Source organism: Oryx dammah, unplaced genomic scaffold, assembly GCF_014754425.2.
Source record: "Oryx dammah isolate SB20612 unplaced genomic scaffold, SCBI_Odam_1.1 HiC_scaffold_23, whole genome shotgun sequence".
Lineage (NCBI taxonomy): Eukaryota > Metazoa > Chordata > Mammalia > Artiodactyla > Bovidae > Oryx > Oryx dammah.
This window is the reverse complement of record NW_024070207.1, coordinates 118,662,416-118,682,674: the sequence shown is the minus strand read 5'-3', so window position 1 is coordinate 118,682,674 and position 20,259 is coordinate 118,662,416. Positions and strand designations below refer to the sequence as shown.

The 20,259-nt window shown below is 40.6% G+C and overlaps 1 protein-coding gene across 1 annotated transcript in view; it reads right to left on the bottom strand.

The window, feature by feature from the left end:
* Positions 1–20,259, bottom strand: part of ACE2 (angiotensin converting enzyme 2) — a 46,759-nt gene that overhangs the window by 14,974 nt on the left and 11,526 nt on the right. Inside the window, exons 3-10 of the mRNA XM_040266581.1 lie at positions 17,637–17,727; positions 15,769–15,912; positions 14,432–14,544; positions 13,520–13,625; positions 10,577–10,674; positions 8,205–8,374; positions 6,256–6,482; positions 1,568–1,712 (exon numbers count right to left, since the gene is read on the bottom strand). Coding sequence (XP_040122515.1) covers positions 1,568–1,712; positions 6,256–6,482; positions 8,205–8,374; positions 10,577–10,674; positions 13,520–13,625; positions 14,432–14,544; positions 15,769–15,912; positions 17,637–17,727 — 1,094 coding nt within the window. The remainder of the gene's footprint in view (positions 1–1,567; positions 1,713–6,255; positions 6,483–8,204; positions 8,375–10,576; positions 10,675–13,519; positions 13,626–14,431; positions 14,545–15,768; positions 15,913–17,636; positions 17,728–20,259) is intronic.

Below are 20,259 nucleotides of genomic sequence, written 5' to 3'. Positions count from 1 at the left end.
AAGCCATACAGTGAAAGTCCTAAAAATTCCTCTCCTGCACCATATTTTATGGGCTCTTGGTAGGCAGAATTTTCTAAAATTGAAACCTCGCTGATTCTTCTGATTGATCTGATTCTTCAAGGCCAGCTCAAATGCCCTCCCATCTGTAAGTGCTGCCCCTGACCCCAAGCACCTGCCACTACAGCAAGCCCTCCAGCTCCCCAGGCCTTCTCTAGCTCTGCCTCCTTTGCCATTTCTCTCTCTGTTTTATAATTATTCACATACAGCTCCTTCTTGCTCTGGAGACTTGAGCACCTAGCGGACAGGGCTGTGTTCTGGTCATCTTTATAGTTCCAGGGCCAGCCACAATGCCCAATGCTAAGAAAAGACTTCATGTGGACTTATTACATGCATAGAGCACAATGAATCATTTTCAGGGCCTGATTCCATGTACCTCTGGAAATAAACTAAAAGGGGTCAAAAATTTAATCAGGATTAAAAGGTACAGAAACCATGTATTTCGCATTGTTTGAATACATTTGTCCTTGCTGATTGTGGGATCATGAGAGACATAATTTTGGTAATACTTAAATGCTAGAGACAGTTATTAGAGATGCTGTCTCCTTCCTCCCAAGGAGGATTTATGTCAACAGAAAGAATCTTAGCAGAATAGTGGCACTGACTTCAACTTATGGACGTGGGGCTAAATGTTATAATTGTAGATCTTCACTCCAAAAAGGAAAAACAAAGAAAAATCATTAACAGGAGTCTGACTAATATGGTGGGGAGGTCGCTTTTCTTCCTTCCATCTTCTTCAGTAGTACTTTGATCATTATTTCACACGTGTCTGAGCCAGGCCCTGTGCAAAGCACTTGGGATATAGTGATGAATGACGTAGCACTGAAACTATTGAAAGGCATCACCATCTGTTGCCCAAATATGGCAGGCTTTCACTTGCTTGGAATTCTCTCCCTTCCCTTCTACATACACCTGGTTAACTCCCACATTGTTCTCAAACCTCAGCTTGGATGCCTCTCCTCATCTGACTCACTGGCCAGGGCTTTGGATCCCCCCTTGGATGCTCACGGATCCCCACACCCTCCATCACAATTCAACACACTGCAGTGGTTTCATTTTCCACATCCCTCCATAAACTAAAAGCTCTTGGAAGTCAAAGAGAACATCAAAATCGATCAGCCTCAGATCCCTGGTGCAAACGATCAGTCTTGGACCCCTGGTGCTTTACCTAAAATATGGGGTTATTAAGTTTTGTTTCAAAGAATGGACAAAATAAAAAATGAAAATGAACACATTGATTACTTCCTAAATAATATCAGAGTTTAACGGGTGCCCCAACATGCAAGAAGATAGAGCATGAGAAATTTTGTCACTTGACCCTGCTTCTGAGGGGTTGGGCAAAGCCAAGGAAATGTTATCTGAGAAGAAGGCACCCAAATGGAGACTTAATAAAAAGCAAGTAGTTAATGTGAATGTGTATATGTCTATACAGGCCGATTAGATGCTTTTAAATAAACAGCAAATTCATGAGAAAACATTTTACTGACTGCATGCATATTCACTGACTTACTTCATCTCCCACCACTTTTCCATCCACTGCTGTTTGGGAATTTCACCCTTAAAGACCATCCACCTCCACTTTTCTAACATGTAAGTAAATGGTAGAGTTCCAACAATTGTAAGTGCTTGTTTGAGCAGGAAGTTTATTTCTGTTTCTGAAAGGAAAATGGGAAAGGATAAATATTAAGATGAGGATGACAGTAGACATTTTGTGTTCAATAATTTCCTAATCTCAAGATATTATTCCTCAAGATATACTTACTATAAGCATGATCACATGAGAAATATTGACAGTGGACATAATAATATGTATTTATTCATTTTCTCAGCTGAGGGATTTGAAGTAGGGTGAAGCCTTGGATAGAATAGGTTAAATAAATCCACAAGGAACCCTGCTTTTTGCATTAGTTTCAGTACTACCTTCCTTAACTACCTCTTGTCAGAGCTAAGTAGGGCTATTTCACCTGCTTTCCTAGTCATACTATTTATTCTTGTAAGCTCCATGAAGGCAGTGACTGTCAATGTCTCATTCAAGACTATATACCTAAACTGGTGTCTGCTACATGAGGCCCTGTGTGAGTTTTTGCTAAATAAATGGATATTAAACAGATGTGGCCAAAAGCCAGTAAACCAGGGAGGAAAGAAAACAAAGAAAAAACAGCCTCCCTCCTCTAATTATCCAGTGGAAAATCAGAAGTATCATGAATTTTAAATTTACTGATATCTTCCTTCAGTTCAGTTCAGTTGAGTCGCTCAGCTGTGTCCAACTCTGCGACCCCATGGACTGCAGCATGCCAGGCCTCCCTGTCCATCACCAATTCCCAGAGTTCACCCAAACCCATGTCCATTGAGTCGGCGATGCCATCCAACCATCTCATCCTCTGTCATCCCCTTCTCCTCCTGCTTTCAATCTTTCCCAGAATCAGGGTCTTTTCAAATGAGTCAGCGCTTTGCATCAGGTGGCCAAAGTATTGGAGTTTCAGCTTCAACATCAGTCCTTCCAATGAACACTCAGGACTGATCTCCTTTAGGATGGACTGGTTGGATCTCCTTGCAGTCCAAGGGACTCTCAAGAGTCTTCTCCAACACCACAGTTCAAAAGCATCAATTCTTCAGCACTCAATTTCTTTACAGTCCAACTCTCACATCCATACATGACTACTGGAAAAACCATAGCCTTGACTAGATAGACTTTTGTTGACAAAGTAATGTCTCTGCTTTTTAATATGCTGTCTAGGTTGGTCATAACTTTTCTTCCAAGGAGTAAGCATCTTTTAATTTCATGGCTGCAGTCACCATCTGCAGTGATTTTGGAGTCCAAAAAAATAAAGTCAGTCACTGTTTTCACTGTTTCCCCATCTATTTCCCATGAAGTGATGGGACAGGATGCCATGATCTTTGTTTTCTGAATGTTGACCTTTAAGCCAACTTTTTCACTCTCCTCTTTCACTTTCATCAACAGGCTCTTTAGTTCTTTTTCACTTTCTGCCATAGGGTGGTGTCATCTGCATATCTGCGGTTCTTGATATTTCTCCCGGCAATCTTCATTCCAGCTTGTGCTTCCTCCAGCCCAGTGTTTCTCATGATGTACTCTGCATAGAAGTTAAATAAGAAGGCTGACAGTATACAGCCTTGACATACTCCTTTTCCTATTTGGAACCAGGCTGTTGTTCCATGTCCAGTTCTAACTGTTGCTTCCTGACCTGCATATAGGTTTCTCAAAAGGCAGGTCAGGTGGTCTGGTATTCCCATCTCTTTCAGAATTTTCCACAGTTGATTGTGATCCACACAGTCAAAGGCTTTGGCATAGTCAATAAAGCAGAAATAGATGTTTTTCTGGCACTCTCTTCCTTTTTCCATGATCCAGCAGATGTTGGCAATTTGATCTCTGGTTCCTCTGCCTTTTCTAAAACCAGCTTGAACATCTGGAAGTTCATGGTTCACGTATTGCTGAAGCCTGGCTTGGAGAATTTTGAGCATTACTTTACTAGCATGTGAGATGAGTGCAATTGTCCAGTAGTTTGAGCATTCTTTGGCATTGCCTTTCTTTGGGATTGGGATGAAAACTGACCTTTTCCAGTCCTATGGCCACTGCTGAGTTTTCCAAATTTGCTGACATATTGAGTGCAGCACTTTCACAGCATCATCTTTCAGGATTTGAAATAGCTCAACTGGAATTCCATCACCTCCACTAGCTTTGTTCATAGTGATACTTCCTAAGGCCACTTGACTTCACATTCCAGGATGTCTGGCTCTAGATGAGTGATCACACCATCGTGATTATCTGGGTTGTGAAGATCTTTTATTTGTACAGTTCTGTGTATTCTTGCCACCTTTTCTTAATATCTTCTGCTTCTGTTAGGTCCATACCATTTCTGTCCTTTATTGAGCCCATCTTTGCATGAAATGTTCCCTTGGTATCTCTAATTCTCTTGAAGAGATCTCTAGTCTTTCCCATTCTATTGTTTTTCCTCTATTTCTTTGCACTGATCACTGAGGAAGGCTTTCTTATCTCTCCTTGCTATTCTTTGGAATGGGTATATCTTTCCTTTTCTCCTTTGCTTTTCGCTTCTCTTCTTTTCACAGCTATTTGTAAGGTTTCCTCAGGCCTTACAAATATCTTCCTTATCAGAGTTTAAAATGCTTTAACAAATTATATTATTTCATTTATCCTTTATTAGTGGTATAAATGGAGAAGGAAATGGCAACCCACTCCAGTATTCTTGCCTAGAGGAGCCCGTGGACAGGGGAGCCTGGTGGGCTGCTGTCCCTGGGGTCGTACAGAGTAGGACACGACTGAAGCGACTTAGCAGCAGCAGCAGCAGCAGCAGTGGTGTAAAAGGGCAGTGGAGCTCATATCTGTTGTATAAATGCAGCTTACTGGAATGTAAGCAGGGGGCTATTATCACTGTATCTCTCTAGTGTCTTTAAAAAAATGATTTACACGTAGCAAGTGCTCAGTAAACACTTTTGGAAGAAGAAAGGAAGAGAGGGAGAAAGAAAGAGGAAAAGAAGGAATGAAGGACTTTATTTTATCAAATATAATTCACAGATCAGGAGCAGAGCCAAGGAAAGAAGCAGGAGTTTTTCATACCAGTGATTCAATCATCTTTGCCTGCAGTCAAGGAATATTAAAAATGATAAAACACTTTTCTGTGAATTGACTTGAGAATGATCATTTAAAATTAGGCGACAGGTCTGGTTACTGTGAAACCCCTTTCCTTGGTTGCTCACTTCTGGGAGGATACTGCTACTTGTCTATTACCCACTGGGTCTGTACTCACACTTTTTCAGACATGATGATGGCTTTACAGTGACCTACTCCCAGGCACTTGTGAGATCATCAAGGTCTGGAGTCAGAAGTCAAGGCAAAGTGAACTGTCCACACAAAGATGGAGCTTATGACCTTGACCTCATTGACTAAATGTACCAGTCAGCAGAGCTGATGTTTATTTCCCAAATGGCTAAAATGAGGGGAGAGAAAAACATGGAAAAGAAGAACATATTTGGTTCTAAGTGTCCTTTTACAGGGCTTCCCTGGTGGCTCAGATGGTAAAGCGTCTGCCTGCAATGCAGGAGACCTGGGTTCGATTCCTGGGTCGAGAAGATCCCCTGGAAAAGGAAATGGCAATCCACTCCAGCACTCTTCCCTGGAAAATCCCATGGACGGAGGAGCCTGATAGGCTACAGTCCATGGGGTCACAAAGAGTCGGACACGACTGAGCGAAGAATCCTCACAGAAAAAAAATCTGGATCTCGTGAATTTGTTGGGTTCCATCAAGTCTAGGCCATCCAAAGAGAAAAAGGGTGCCTCGAATGATGGCCTGGATCTGAGGGGATGTTATGGGGCAAATTCATGCTTCAGCTAGATGAAAAAAAATGTTTCAGTCTCTTCCAATCTTCATATTCTACCACCTGCTCCCTAACAACTCCCATAATATTCCCATAATATTATGGGAAACGTTGTATATTAGGTCTTTGGTTCTGGTTCTGCCATGCTGCTTTTTGGCCTTGGGCTAGCTATTTTCCCTCTCATGCCTTCAGCTTGCTTCCTCTACAAAGTGATTTTTAGAATCTTTTCCAGCTCCATCACTGAGGTTTTTACCTAGAACTGGGGGAATTCAATCTGAGCTCTGACACTAATTAGCTAGGTGACCTTGGACAAGCCATTTCAGTTCTGTGGGTCTGTTTTAACATCTTTTTAAAAATCTTCTGGGTTTCCCTGGTGGCTGAGTGATAAAAAAAATCCCCCTGCCAATGCAGGGACACAAGTTCAGTCCCTGGGTGGGGAAGATCCTCTGGAGAAGAAAACAGCACCCCACTCCAGTATTCTTGCCTAGAAAATTCCATGGACAGAGGAGCCTGGTGGGCTACAGTCCATGGGGTCACAAAGAGTCAGACATGACTGAGCAACTAAACAACAACAACAAGTAAAATAAAATAAAAGTTTTCTGCTAGATGATTCTTAGAGTCCCAAGATCATTCACTTAGTTACCTCTTCTCAAAGACACAAAAACAAAAGTTGGCATGTTATGTTACATACTGGTTTTTTTTAACCAGAAGCAATTCCCAGTTACCCATAATTACATTATATTTTATATGGCAAAGATTAAATATATCCTACGCATGACAATAAATACCTTTGCCCATGTCAGAATAAAGAATACCCAAAAGAAGCCATGAGAAAAATGTTCATACCATTGTCTTCATAAAAATCAGGTGCCAGAAGACCAAGCGCCTTCAGATAGTGAGGTGTAGCTGCAGACAGTGACATGATCTCCCCAACAGCTTCATGGAAACCTTCATTAGCTCCATTTCTGAGCAGGTAGGGCTGTGCAGCATATGCCATGTCATACTGGATGTGGCCCATCTCGTGATGGGCTGTCAGGAAATCATCCATTGTGACCTTCGTGCACATCTTGATCCTGAACAAAAATGGGCAAGATTAACGTGAACCTCACTGAATTTCATTTATTCATCATAATAGTTATATGGGATTTCTATAGCATGGATCACATTTCCAAGATTTATTGACCAATGAATCTTGAGGACCTACCTTCCATGTTCTAGAAACTATTCTAGGTGCTCAATATAAAGCGATAGGCAGGGCTGAATCCTGTCCTCCTACTCACAGACTAATAGAAAGGAAGACAGTCTTCTACTACAAAAACTCTGAGGCAAGTGCTCTACAAGTGATCAGCAGACATGGCCTTGGCCATAATGATGAGTAAATGCAGGCCTAGTCTTCTAGAAGCACCAGGAATGGCATGACTCAAGATGCAATGAGCAATCTGGACCTTGATTAAAGCACAGCAGTTTGCCCGGTAGATGGCAGGAAGGGTCAAGAGACTGACCTTCATAGAAATGCTCAACGAGGATGGCTTGAGAAAAGAATGGGAACACGGCCAGAAGTTTGGGACAGCTAGGACAGAGAAGCAGTAAAAAAAAAAAAAAAAAAAAAAAGGAGGGGGGAGGGACTAGAAATTGACATTTGGGAATCATTAGCATGTAAGTAGGGGAGTGGATGTGATGGCCCATGGAGCTAGTGTAGGATGGCAAGGAAAGAGGGCCAAGGACAAGCCCCAGGAGGTCCCAGGATGTACAGGGTGGAGAGAGGAAAAGGGGACAGAGAGAGAAGTCCGGAAGGGAGGACCATGCAGACACTAGTGAAAAAAAACACGTCAAAGACAACCAACCAACACTGTCTCATGCTGCTGTGGCCCAAAGACTGCATTTGGCAATTAGATACCAGTCCTTTTCAACTTGGCAAGAGCAGTTTCAGGTAGGTGAGCGGAGGGGTCATATTCCAGTAGGTGCTGTCATTTTCCCACCACTCTGAGCACACCATCCCCTTGATACCTTTTAAGGACTCCCACTGCTCAGGAACAAACTCAATCTCTTTTATACACCCAATATGACCTCTTTTTCTAATTTTGGTTTTTCTCTATTCTCTTTGACACAATTATAAGAATAGGTACTTACTTAATGTCTACTGTGTGTAAGAGCCTGTGCTAGGAAGCTTATATACACTTCCTCATTTTTCAACCTTACCCTAGTACTGGAGTCAGTAAGCTCTGGCCTGCAGCTGGCCACTGTTGTGATAAATTAGACTTTACTGTGACACAGCCCCAACCACTTGTTTCTGTATTGTCTCTGGCTGCTTGCATGCCACAAGGGCAGAGACGAGTAATTTCAACAGAGACCTGCAAAGCCTAAAGAAACGATTTAAGTACTCTCTGCATTTCTCCTATGATACATACCAGATTTTCCATCCACCTGTCCTAGTTCACTCAGAAGAAAGAAACGGGGAGGGGGGATTAATGTCTGATTCATATATTTTATCTTCCATAAATCTTTGCACCAAGCCTTTCCTAATGGGGGCACCACCATACTTATGACCGTGAAACTCTAATGAACGCATATTATTTCAGACGAGGTTAACTGTCTAAAGGTGCAGTTGAGGGCCTGATGACAATCCCCTTTTCCTCAGAAACCCAGATGTGGTCTCCTGGACTCCCAGCCTCTATTCAAGAAAAATTCACTCCTCTCTTCAGTGCTCAGAGAATCAGACAAGGAATCCAAATTCATCCTCATCCCTCCATTGTCTCCTGTTCGAATTCTGGCAGTGTGAACATCAGTCTCACTACCTGAAGTCACCCTTCCCCAAGTCCCACGCTGTGGGGTGGCAGACCACCTTCCGGCCATCGCCTGGCTCAGTCAGCATGGAGTTGTCCCAGAATCCTTGAGTCATGTAAGGAAGGCTGATAGACACGAAGAACTTCTCAGCCTCCTTGAATATCCTTTCTGCATCCCACGACTGGGGAAAAAAAAGAACAGCATTTAATTGTAGCATTAAAAATCACAGCATTCTTTTTGTTGGGTATGTACAAAGGCATAGCCTTTCTGAAAGGCAATTTGGCAACATGTACAGACAGCTTTCACAGTGTTTATACTCTTTGTCTCAGTAATCCAGTCTCTAGGGAACTAACCTAGGAAATTTTCAGAAATTAGGTCAAAGAATTACATTTTAAATGATTTTTATTACTATTTTTCAACTAAAATATATTTGACAAATTGTAAAGTGTTACAAAATTATTTTTAATAGAGGGAAAAGTGGAAAAAGCCTCCAGAATAGCTAAGTAAATAACAATGCCTTTGTGGAATAGAAAACCTAAATAAATTGGATTTATAAAGAATTTTTATTGATTTTTTAAAATAATAATGAGAAGATAAAATATGTAAAACACTTATATAGTATAATTTTAATAAAGAAGTACATTAAAATGTCAGGAGTAGACTGCGATTATGTATGAATTTTTTTGCCTTTATGCTCCAGGTATAAAGACAAGTAGTAATGACCTTCTCTTTACTAAAAACTGTTCAACTCCAGACAACAACCCTTGATTGAGTTCGTTCAGTGAACAAGGCCCCAGTATTAGGCTGGGGATTCCTAATGTCTGTGTCAGAGGAAGACACAAACAATAAAGCAAACATGAAGTCACATGCTTTCGAAGTCAAAAAGGCCCACAAGAGACCCAGCAGCCAATGGGTAGCTGGGCCTTGGCTTCATAGTCTGTATAGGAACCTAAACTTTCAGAATATTCTGGAACTGCAGAAGGGCAGCAGAAGGTGTCTGCTATTCAGCAAATCTTTCTGGGAACCAGTGTCCCTGGAGCTGACCAAGACTTCTTTGGCGATAAGGCCCATATATCAGTCAAACTAAATTTGTATAATTGGTAGATAGTTAATGAATCACTTTTTAGTGACACAGAAAACTTCCTCTGATCTTAAAAACCAGTCAAGTTAATTTCTTCTCTCATGTCTGCCTTGAAAATATGAAACTGGGTATAAGAGACACTATGGATTGTTTTTTTACCTTTAAAGGCTTAACGTCAGACAATGTTGCTATTGGTGACTATGGTATTCTTAAGGAAAATGAACGTATACCAGAAGAGTGTAGACTGGCAAGCACAGTTAATATCTGTTGAATGAAGAATGAATGGGTAGAAAACCAGACTGCAAATTCTGTGTTCCAACCTTAATTGCCACTGACTGGTTGTCTTTGTGACTTTGGGTGAATCATTTACCCAAGCCTCAGTTTCTTTACCTACGACATGGAACTATCACAATACCTGCCCTGATAGTCCCATAGATTTGTTGTAAACATAACATTAGGAGAGATGGTGGGTGTGAAAACACCATAGACAGGCAATGGAGGTACATAAAAATGAGCCCCTGCTGCTACTCAATTGCAAAATGGGGCTAGAACAGCTGCAGGAGTTTGGGGGCTCTTGAAGCTTCATGTTTTCATTCTGCTGTGGACTTATCTCAGGAATATGTTATGCAAGTGAAGGTGTTCATTGCGTAGTTGCTTACAGATTTAAAACTGTTCACAAGCAATGCATAAATACTAACATAAATCACAGTGCAATGATTCGGAACAATTTTACACAGCTAATAGATGTATGATTATAGATTCTACCCAGAATTGTAGAGTATTAGCTCAATAAAGAAAAACACATAATTACAGCTATAATATGCTTTCATCAATGGAAGGGAACACAGAGAATTAAAACAATTATTCCCAGATGGTAACAAAAAGTTTATTTGCAAACCATTGCAGACTCTTATGGTATCTTTAACAATAATGATTTTTAATATGTAAAAATCTCCTAAAGATATCCTTTTTTCCCCTATTCATAGAGGTTACTGACTACATAGCAATGACTAACTTTAGAAAGAATTATAAGTTCACAATTTCACATCTTATTGCTTAATGGAAAACCAGGTCATCTCCACTTTTAGTTACTCTCAGCAAGATCAATGCCATACTTACTCTAGGTACTAGATGTCACTGTCATTGTAAACTAGTTTTCTATGAAAGGACACCTACATAAGAAATAAATTTAAAATTGCTTGAAATTTTTCTCATTTACATGACTTTATAACATAAGAAGAGAAAGGTAGCATAAAAAGGAATGAGGTTGAAGATTTAGTTTTCAAGGTGTCTTCTCCCTACCTGATTCTTCATTTTTTCAGTAACATCTATGCTTGGTTTGTGTTCAAAGGGGACTGTCAAAGAGTACAGATTTGTCCAAAATCTCCCCCACATATCACCTATTAAAAAAAAAAGATTTGTTAATATGTGATAAAGACAGTAGAAGTATAGACATGATTTTACATAGCACATGAGGTAGGACTGGTAAACAGGCCATAGAGTATTCTAGATTTAATTTATTGGGTTGGCCAAAAAGTGATGTTACAGAAAAACATGAATGAACTTTTTGGCCAACTCAGTAGTTTCTGTGCTTCCTTTCACTACCTCTTTTCCTCTTCTCTTATTTTATATTTTCAACATTCCCTTCTTTTACTGTCTCCTCTAAAAGGTTAAAATGGCAAGAGTGATGTGGTGAGGCAAAGCTTGTTAGGGAATCATCCCTGTTTCTTTCATTTCAAATCACAATTCAAAGGCACAATGTATTAAATATATAGGACATCATAGCTACTATAGATTAGAAATAGGTTTATATAGTCCCTCATCCATGGGACAAAATACTACAAATTAAACTGTTAGTAATCTATGATATTGAATTTAAGAGAGAGTATATAGACAGATTTGCTGTTGCTAAGGGGAAGAGGGAGTGGGGGAAGGATGGATTCGGAGTTTGGGGTTAACAGATGCAAGTCTTTATATATAGAATAAATAAACAAGGTCCTACTGTATAGCATGGGAAATTATATTCAAGATCCTGTAATAAACTATAATGGAAAAGAAAAGTGAGAGCATATAGGATGATCATTCAGGAAACTCTGCTAGTAACTAGTAACTAGGTTCCACTTTTATTACTATACTATAGTAATCTACTTAACTGGTGACTTTTCAAACATCTCAAACAAATGTTAAACTGGATTCCAAGGCCAGAAACCCTAAAAGAGAAAATGGATCTGAAAAAAAAAATCAATGTAACAGCAGGACCAGAATTCTGGCACCAAAGGAATGGAGCAAAATAACTACCTGAAGAATATGCCAACAAATTCATGTTTTAGAAGATAAAATCCAATAGAGATAGATGCAAACTCCTATGCTTCAACTGTCAAGAAATAGCTATTATAAAAATATGTGATATATGACATCAGGTTGAAACACAGATCACATGTAAAGACCAAAAGTGGTCCAACAAACAGTATGACGTGGCTTCCAAAATGCAAATATCACCTTAAGGTAAACGAACAGAATTAGTGTCTAGAACAAGGAAGTCACAGCACCACCTTTATTCCATGTTGGTCAAACCTTAGCTGGAGTAACTGCTCAGTTCTAAGCATGATATTTGAAGAGGGACATCAATAAAGTTTTATTTTATTTATTTGCTTGTCCAAATGAGAACAAGTAGAAAAGTGAGATTTTTTAAGAATGGTTGAAAGTCTGTGTAGGATATTTAACATACAAGAAGAAAATAGTGTATACATGATGACAATAATAATAGTAAAATATACTGAGTACATACTCTTGTGTCAGGAACTATGCCGTACCTTGACAGTGGTTGTTTACAAATCTCTAGAAGGCCTCTTGTGGAAGAAAAGTGGACATACTCTGGGTAACCTCAGAGCACAGAATTAGGCAGAATGAATGGGAGGCATGAGAGGGGTGTTGGTTCACCTCCACATAACGTAGGACTTTCTTTAAAGTGTAGTGATAGATGAGACTATTTTGGAAGGAAGCAAGAGCCACTTCACGCCAGACAGGTTTAAGCAGAAAATGAATTACCAAAGAATGGTTGCCAAAGACACTGTAGAGAGTATTTATATATTGCTTTAGAGGAAAAAGTCTCCACTGCTCCTTTGTCCAGATTCCCTCTTGCTAAGAAAGAGGCTTGCCTATAGAGAATCAGCTACTAGCAACTTAGCTTGCCTGTAGTAGGCCTGCTGTGTATGCAGGACATAAACTTTCCAAACACAGATATTTTCTTTGGCCTAGGCTTTGAGGGTGAGGGAGAGGGGAGGGAGGGTGATCACTCTCTGGGAAGGAATAAAGGAGTTCAGTAAAGGGCCCCAGGTCTTGCCTGGTCTACCAAAGCTCTACAGCAGGATCCTGAGTTCTCTGAAGACTGTTTCTCCTCTTAAGCTAGGCAGCTTTCTTCATGAGGAGGATTTCATTGATTACCCATATGATTCCAAACCAAGTACTTTGCAGCAAAAGATACTATTGCAGTTGAACAACCAACTTACGAAGCTTTCACTCAGGCTATACCTTAATTCTAGAGAGCTTTTCTCTCACCCCTGACCACTCCCAACCAACTAAGCTTCTTTCGTCTGACAACAAGATGCTAAAATCTCAGCCAATCAAGTTGAACAACACAATTTAATTTCAGACCTCTCTGGTGGTCCAGTGGCTAAAAATCCACCCTCCAATGGAGGGGACACAGATTCGATGCCTGGTCCAGGAAGATTCCACATGCCATAGGGCAACCAAGTCTGTGTGCCCCAACTACTGAGCCCACGCTCTAGAGCTCATGAGCTTTAGTTACTGAAGCCCACGTGCCTAGAGCCCATGCTGTGTAACAAGAGAAGCCCACGCAGCACAACTAGAAAAAGCCCGCATGCAGCAAGGGAGACCCAGAACAGCCAAAAGAATTAAAAAATAAAAATAAACCTGAGGATCTTAAAAAACAAAACAAAAACTTTTTTTCTCCATTTTCACTCTAATTCTCTGGTGATCTTTAATAACCCCTTTATCCATGGATTGAGGCCAAACAAAACAACTCTCTGTGTATAAAGTAATGCAATAGAGGACAATTTAAAATGACTTTTCTGGTGAAGACAGTGCTTTCAAAATATGATTTCTATAATGTTACTAACTTCATTGACAGAATGTTTCAAAAGTTGGGCCTCACCCCAAAATAACAACCTTATTGGTGGAAACAGCAAAGAGCAAAGTAGACAAGGAATTCCTCGAGTTTCTCACCAAGCAAATGCGCAGGGAGGCATCCAGTAGGGCTGATATAGGAAGGGTAGGTATCCATCAACTTTGCCCTCACATAAGCATGAAGTTGTTCATATAATGGTTTAATCTGAAAAGCCCAGGAAGACAGTTTAAGACCAAGAATAGCCTATTCCAATTTCCAATTCCCAACACTAAAAATAGGGGCTTCTTTAGACAGTAGAATTACCCTAAATTTTAATTTCTTCTCCTCTGAAATATTCTGAAGATTTTGAAAGCATTCCTTCTTACCAGATATAGATGATGACTAGTTCCACTGCATAAAATAAAGCGGTGAACACATCTGGAGGTGTACAAACACCACATGGAAGGTGTGCATGCTAAGTTCCTTCCATCGTGTCTGACTCTGTGACCCCATGGACTGTAGCCCGCCAGGCTCCTCTGTCCATGGGATTCTCTAGGCAAGAATACTGGAGTGGGTTGCCATGCCCTCCTCTGGGAGATCTTCCTGACTCAGAGATCACACCCGTATCTCTTATGTCTCCTGCATTGGCAGGCAGGTTTTTTACCGTTAGCACCACTTTGGAAGCCCCAGTTGGAAGGCAGATGCAAAAAATATATATATTCATTTTAAGATGCTACCTACTTCCTTCATTTTTAAATTGAAGTATCATTTATATATTATAAAATTTACCCATTTTAAAGTATACAGTTTTGTGAGTTTTAATAAAAGTCTACTTTTGGACAACCATCTCTACTGCCCAGTTTTAGAACATTTCCAATATTCCCAAAAGTTTTCTTGTACCCATCTGCAGTCAACTCCATTCCCACCTCCAGCCCCAGGTGGTCACTGATTTCTTTCTCTATAGTTTGGCTGATTATACACATTTAACATAAATGAAACCATACAATATGTGAACTTCTGTGTCTCATTACCTCTGCAAAGGTACGTTCCACATCTTTCATCAACTGGTCACGGCTGTAGTCATAGTCCCCTGCCCCAGTCACCTCATAATCCCCTCTCCAATAGTCCCCGTAGTCCTCATAATCTGTTTTAAAAAGAAGAAAATGAGAACATCTGGAAAGAAAGAGATAAAGCACAGTATACATAGACTAGCCTTCCTGGGAGGTTAAAAAAATCCAAAGACCTGTCACATTTTTATTGGCCTTCAACTCAAAGGGATACAAATGAATAACACTAGCTAATGTGCCTGAAATTTAATTCATTATCTCATCTAATGAGCACAAAAACTCTACAAGATGGTCAGTATTACAATCCCCATGGTGCTGGGTAACAGCTGGTTCTTGGCTGATTAAAGGATTCGTCCAAGGTCACACAACTGGTGAGGATGAGAGGCGGACTCCTAGCCGCCTAACCCCAGGTCTCTACTCTCTCCATAGGTCAGTTAGCATCTTTAGCTTTAAAACATGTGATTGGGTCTTTAAATTCTCATTTTGTTTAGGGCCTTATATTTTCAACTGTAACCCAACCCATCTTGGACACGGCCACAGTGTATTTTCGGCATTTTAATGTTTACATGCTCACTGGCAATGAATGATCAGGAAGATGAGGAGAGAAGTAAATATTTGGATGTGGCGATGGGTTCCAGTCTCCAGTTTGCCTCTGGCCTGAGAATATGAGTTTAAGCGGCAGTAGAGCACAGAAAGACAGATGAAAACTGTTTTCCCTTCCTCAACCCCAGGAGGCAGTAAACGACCAAAACAGAAATTTCCTCACAATGCCATGGCCTGAGCTCATTATTCAGGCAGGAGGATGACTTGAGAGATATGGAAATTCCTCCCCATGTTAAGATTTTGATGACTGCAGTTTCCAGCCTAAAGTACTCTCACTTGTTTCTTTCTGGGACACCACTCTGAGGTAATCACACAAATGACCTTTGAGAATGAACTGCAGCCACATGGGAGTTGAAAGGAGAGACGGTATCTCTGTCTCTCATCCTTTCTGGTAAATAGAATCTGTCCATCCACAGACTACCTTAGGAACCCTCAGGAGCCTGAGCCCTTCCCAGACTACTGATTTGTTTGAGGCCTGGTAACTTATTCTCGCTCTCAAGCCCTTTAAAGTGTAGAATGTCAATTCACCTTTCCTTATTCCCTAGTGGTCTCCTCTTGGAGACATGTAACCTGAATTGTTCAGCAGGTGATTAATTTAGGGATACCCCTTATATCAAAGGGCAGGCTTGGTAATTCATGAGAAATAGCCCCACAGCCCTATAGGGAGCTTCACAACTGCCACAGCCCAGCAAACTTACTGTTGGCTCTCGCCATCTCATTTTCCAGGACCACATACTCTTCATACAATGGCCTTAGCTGCTTGCCAACCTCAGCCCTCCAGCCTTCCCAAGCCCAGAGCCTCCGATTGTAGTCTCTGCTGTTTTCCATTATGTCATCCAAACCTATTATCACAAAGCACCCAAAGGAAAAAAACATGCAGTTTTAGAAATTTTCATCTCTAAAGAATTGAAAGGCTGGCAAATATCAAGGTCATAAAGTTGTTCAATGAAATCTCATGATTCATTCATGTCCTCACCCTTATTTTTTTAATAAACTTATTTAATTGGAGGCTAATTACTTTACAGTATTGTAGTGGTTTTGCCATACACTGACATGAATCTACCATGGGTGTACATGTGTTTCCCATCCTGAACCCCCCTTCCACCTCCCTCCCCATCCCATCCCTCAGGGTCATCCCAGTGCACCAGCCCCGAGCATCCTGTATCCTGCATCAAACCTGGACTGGTGATTCATTTCACATGTGATAATATACATGTTTCAGTGCCATTCTCCCAAATCATCCCACCCTCGCCCTCTCCCACAGAGTCCAAAAGACTGTTCTATATATCTGTGTCTCTTTTGCTGTCTCGCATATAGGGTCATTGTTACTATCTTTCTAAATTCCATATATATGCCTTAGTATACTGTATTGGTGTTTTCCTTTCTGGCTTATTTCACTCTGTATAATCAGTTCCAGTTTCATCCACCTCATTAGAACTGATTCAAATGTATTCTTTTTAATGGCTGAGTAATATTCCATTGTGTATATGCACCACAGCTTTCTTATCCATTCGTCTGCTGATGGACATCTGGGTTGCTTCCATGTCCTGGCTATTGTAAACAGTGCTGCGATGAACATTGGGGTACATGCGTCTATTTCACTTCTGGTTTCCTCGGTGTGTATGCCCAGCAGTGGGATTGCTGGGTCATAGGGCAGTTCTATTTCCAGTTTTTTAAGGAATCTCCACACTGTTCTCCATAGTGGCTGTACTAGTTTACATTCCCACCAACAGTGTAAGAGGGTTCCCTTTTCTCCACACCCTCTCCAGCATTTATTGCTTGTAGACTTTTGGATCGCAGCCCTTCTGACTGGTGTGAAATGGTACCTCATTGTGGTTTTGATTTGCATTTCTCTGATAATGTGTGATGCTGAGCATCTTTTCATGTGTTTGTTAGCCATCTGTATGTCTTCTTTGGAGAATTGTCTGCTTAGTTCTCTGGCCCATTTTTTGATTGGGTCATTTATTTTTCTGGAATTGAGCTGTGGGAGTTGCTTGTATATTTTTGAGATTAATCCTTTGTCAGTTCCTTCATTTACTATTATTTTCTCCCATTCTGAAGTCTGTCTTTTCACTTTGCTTATAGTTTCCTTTGTTGTGCAGAAGCTTTTAAGTTTAATTAGGTCCCATTTGTTTATTTTTGCTTTTATTTCCATTACTCTGGGAGGTGGGTCATAGAGGATCCTGCTGTGATTTATGTCAGAGAGTGTTTTGCCTATGTTTTCCTCTAGGAGTTTTATAGTTTCTGGTCTTACGTTTAGATCTTTAATCCATTTTGTGTCCTCACCCTTATAAGAGCTTCAAAATAATTCTGCAGAGAAAATAAACCACTGAGATCATTGAACTACTAACTTAATTAAACTACTTGAGTGTGACAGGATTTATAGTGAAGTTTTGTTAAAACTTAAAAGAGCATCCGTGTGATAAAACACACACATTTGGAATTTTTCCCTTTTGGATTGTCTGTCTAAAAGGCACAACATCATCATCGGATGTTAATCTCATTTTTAAAGCTTGGAATAAAAAAAAGTAAATTTTATAATCACTGCTAAAAATGAATAGCCCACCTGGTTCAAGTGCTAAGCACTCTTGTGTATTTGGGTCCAAGACTTTCCCAGTACTGTAGATGGTGCTCATTTTATTTAGAATCGTGTTCAACTACAAATTAAAGATAATAAACAATGTTAAAAATGGAAGATATACAAAAGAGAATGCTAATGTAGAGATGTCTTTTCAATCATGCAATTTTTTATGCCTCAAAATACAGAAGTTCACAGCTTCTTGGCCAAGTATCTCCTTTTATGTAGGGTTGGAATATCTCAGCTAAATTTTCCCATCATCAACTAGCATGGACTGCCTTTATAAGCATATGATAAATACATGTGGAGTGACTGGAAAAAAAAACAGATCTACCCAAATCCCAAGAATGTTTCTTACCTACACATGCACAGAGTAGTGCATTTCTTGTTCCATTCAGGCTTCACTGAGCATCTACTACGTCCTACACTCTGATAATTATGACATGAACCAGTCACTGGTCTTTAAGAGCCCCACAGACATGCCACAGCGAGTCATGAAATCAATGATTACATAACAGAGTGACAGATGCTACAACTGTCACCAAAAAGGTGTGGCAGGATGGGGGGAGTGGTTGAATTAGTAACTTGGAAATTCAGGAATGGTTTCAAAGAGGGGGCACATTAGAGCTATGTCTTGGAAGAGCAGGATGTCATATCGCTGCTCACTTTCATGCAGAGATGAACCCACTTGGAGGGCTGCATTCAGTCCAAGGATACTGACAAAATGAAGCCAGCAACCAGGACTGGTTAGGGAACTTGAAACCATCATATAAGAAAAAAATCAACGGATGGAAGGATGTTTTAGGTTAGAGAAAAAAGCCTCAAATAGTTTTAAAAAAAATCTGCCTTCCTTTATTTGAAGACTATTATAGGAGACCAAGATAATCACGATGGTGTGATCACTAATCTAGAGCCAGACATCTTGGAATGTGAAGTCAAGTGGGCCTTAGAAAGCATCACTACGAACAAAGCTAGTGGAGGTGATGGAATTCCAGTGGAGCTATTTCAAATCCTGAAAGATGATGCTGTGAAAGTGCTGTGCTCAATATGCCAGCAAATTTGGAAAACTCAGCAGTGGCCACAGGACTGGAAAAGGTCAGTTTTCATTCCAATTCCAAAGAAAGGCAATGCAAAAGAATGCTCAAACTACCACACAATTGCACTCATCTCACATGCTAGTAAAGTAATGCTCAATATTCTCCAAGCCAGGCTTCGGCAATACGTGAACCGCAAACTCCCTGATGTTCAAGCTGGTTTTAGAAAAGGCAAAGAAACCAGAGATCATATTGCCAACATCCGCTGGATCATGGAAAAAGCAAGAGAGTGCCAGAAAAACATCTATTTCTGCTTTATTGACTATGCCAAAGCCTTTGATTGTGTGGATCACAATCAACTGTGGAAAATTCTGAAAGAGATGGGAATACCAGACCACCTGACCTGCCTCTTGAGAAATCTGTATGCAGGTCAGGAAGCAACAGTTAGAAATGGACATGGAACAACAGCCTGGTTCCAAATAGGAAAAGGAGTACGTCAAAGCTGTATATTGTCACCCTGTTTATTTAACTTATATGCAGAGTACATCATGAGAAACGCTGAGTTGGAAGAAACACAAGCTGGAATCAAGATTGCCGGGAGAAATATCAAGAACCTCAGATATACAGATGATACCACCCTTATGGCAGAAAGTGAAGAGGAACTAAAAAGCCTCTTGATGAAAGTGAAAGTGGAGAGTGAAAAAGTTGTCTTAAAGGTCAACATTCAGAAAATGAAGATCATGGCATCTGGTCCCATCACTTCATGGGAAATAGATGGGGAAACAGTGGAAACAGTGTCAGACTTTATTGTTTTGGGCTCCAAAATCACTGTAGATGGTGACTGCAGCCATGAAATTGAAAGACTCTTACTCCTTGAAAGAAAAGTTATGACCAATCTAGATGGTATATTCAAAAGCAGAGACATTACTTTGCCGACTAAGGTCCATCTAGTCAAGACTATGGTTTTTCCAGTGGTCATGTATGGATGTGAGAGTTGGACTGTGAAGAAGGCTGAGTGCCAAAGAATTGATGCTTTTGAACTGTGGTGTTGGAGAAGACTCTTGAGAGTCTCTTGGACTGGAAGGAGATCCAACCAGTCCATTCTGAAGGAGATCAACCCTGGGATTTCTTTGGAAGGAATGATGCTAAAGCTGAAACTCCAGTACTTTGGCCACCTCATGCAAAGAGTTGACTCATTGGAAAAGACTCTGATGCTGGGAGGGATTGGGGGCAGGAGGAGAAGGGGACGACCGAGGATGAGATGGCTGGATGGCATCACGGACTCGATGGACGTGAGTCTGAGTGAACTCCGGGAAATGGTGATGGACAGGGAGGCCTAGCGTGCTGTGATTCATGGGGCCGCAAAGAGTCGAACACGACTGAGCGACTGAACTGAATTGATTACAGGAGACAGCCATTTGGCTCCAGAAGGCAGTAGAAAGTGGAGGTAAATCTCTTTACACTCAATGGAGGAAGAATCTTGCCATTACTTAGAGGGACCCACATATGGAAATGATGTTTTAGAAAGAAGCGACTTGCCTATCCTTAAAGTGGTCTGAGCTGGGGTGGTTTAGCAA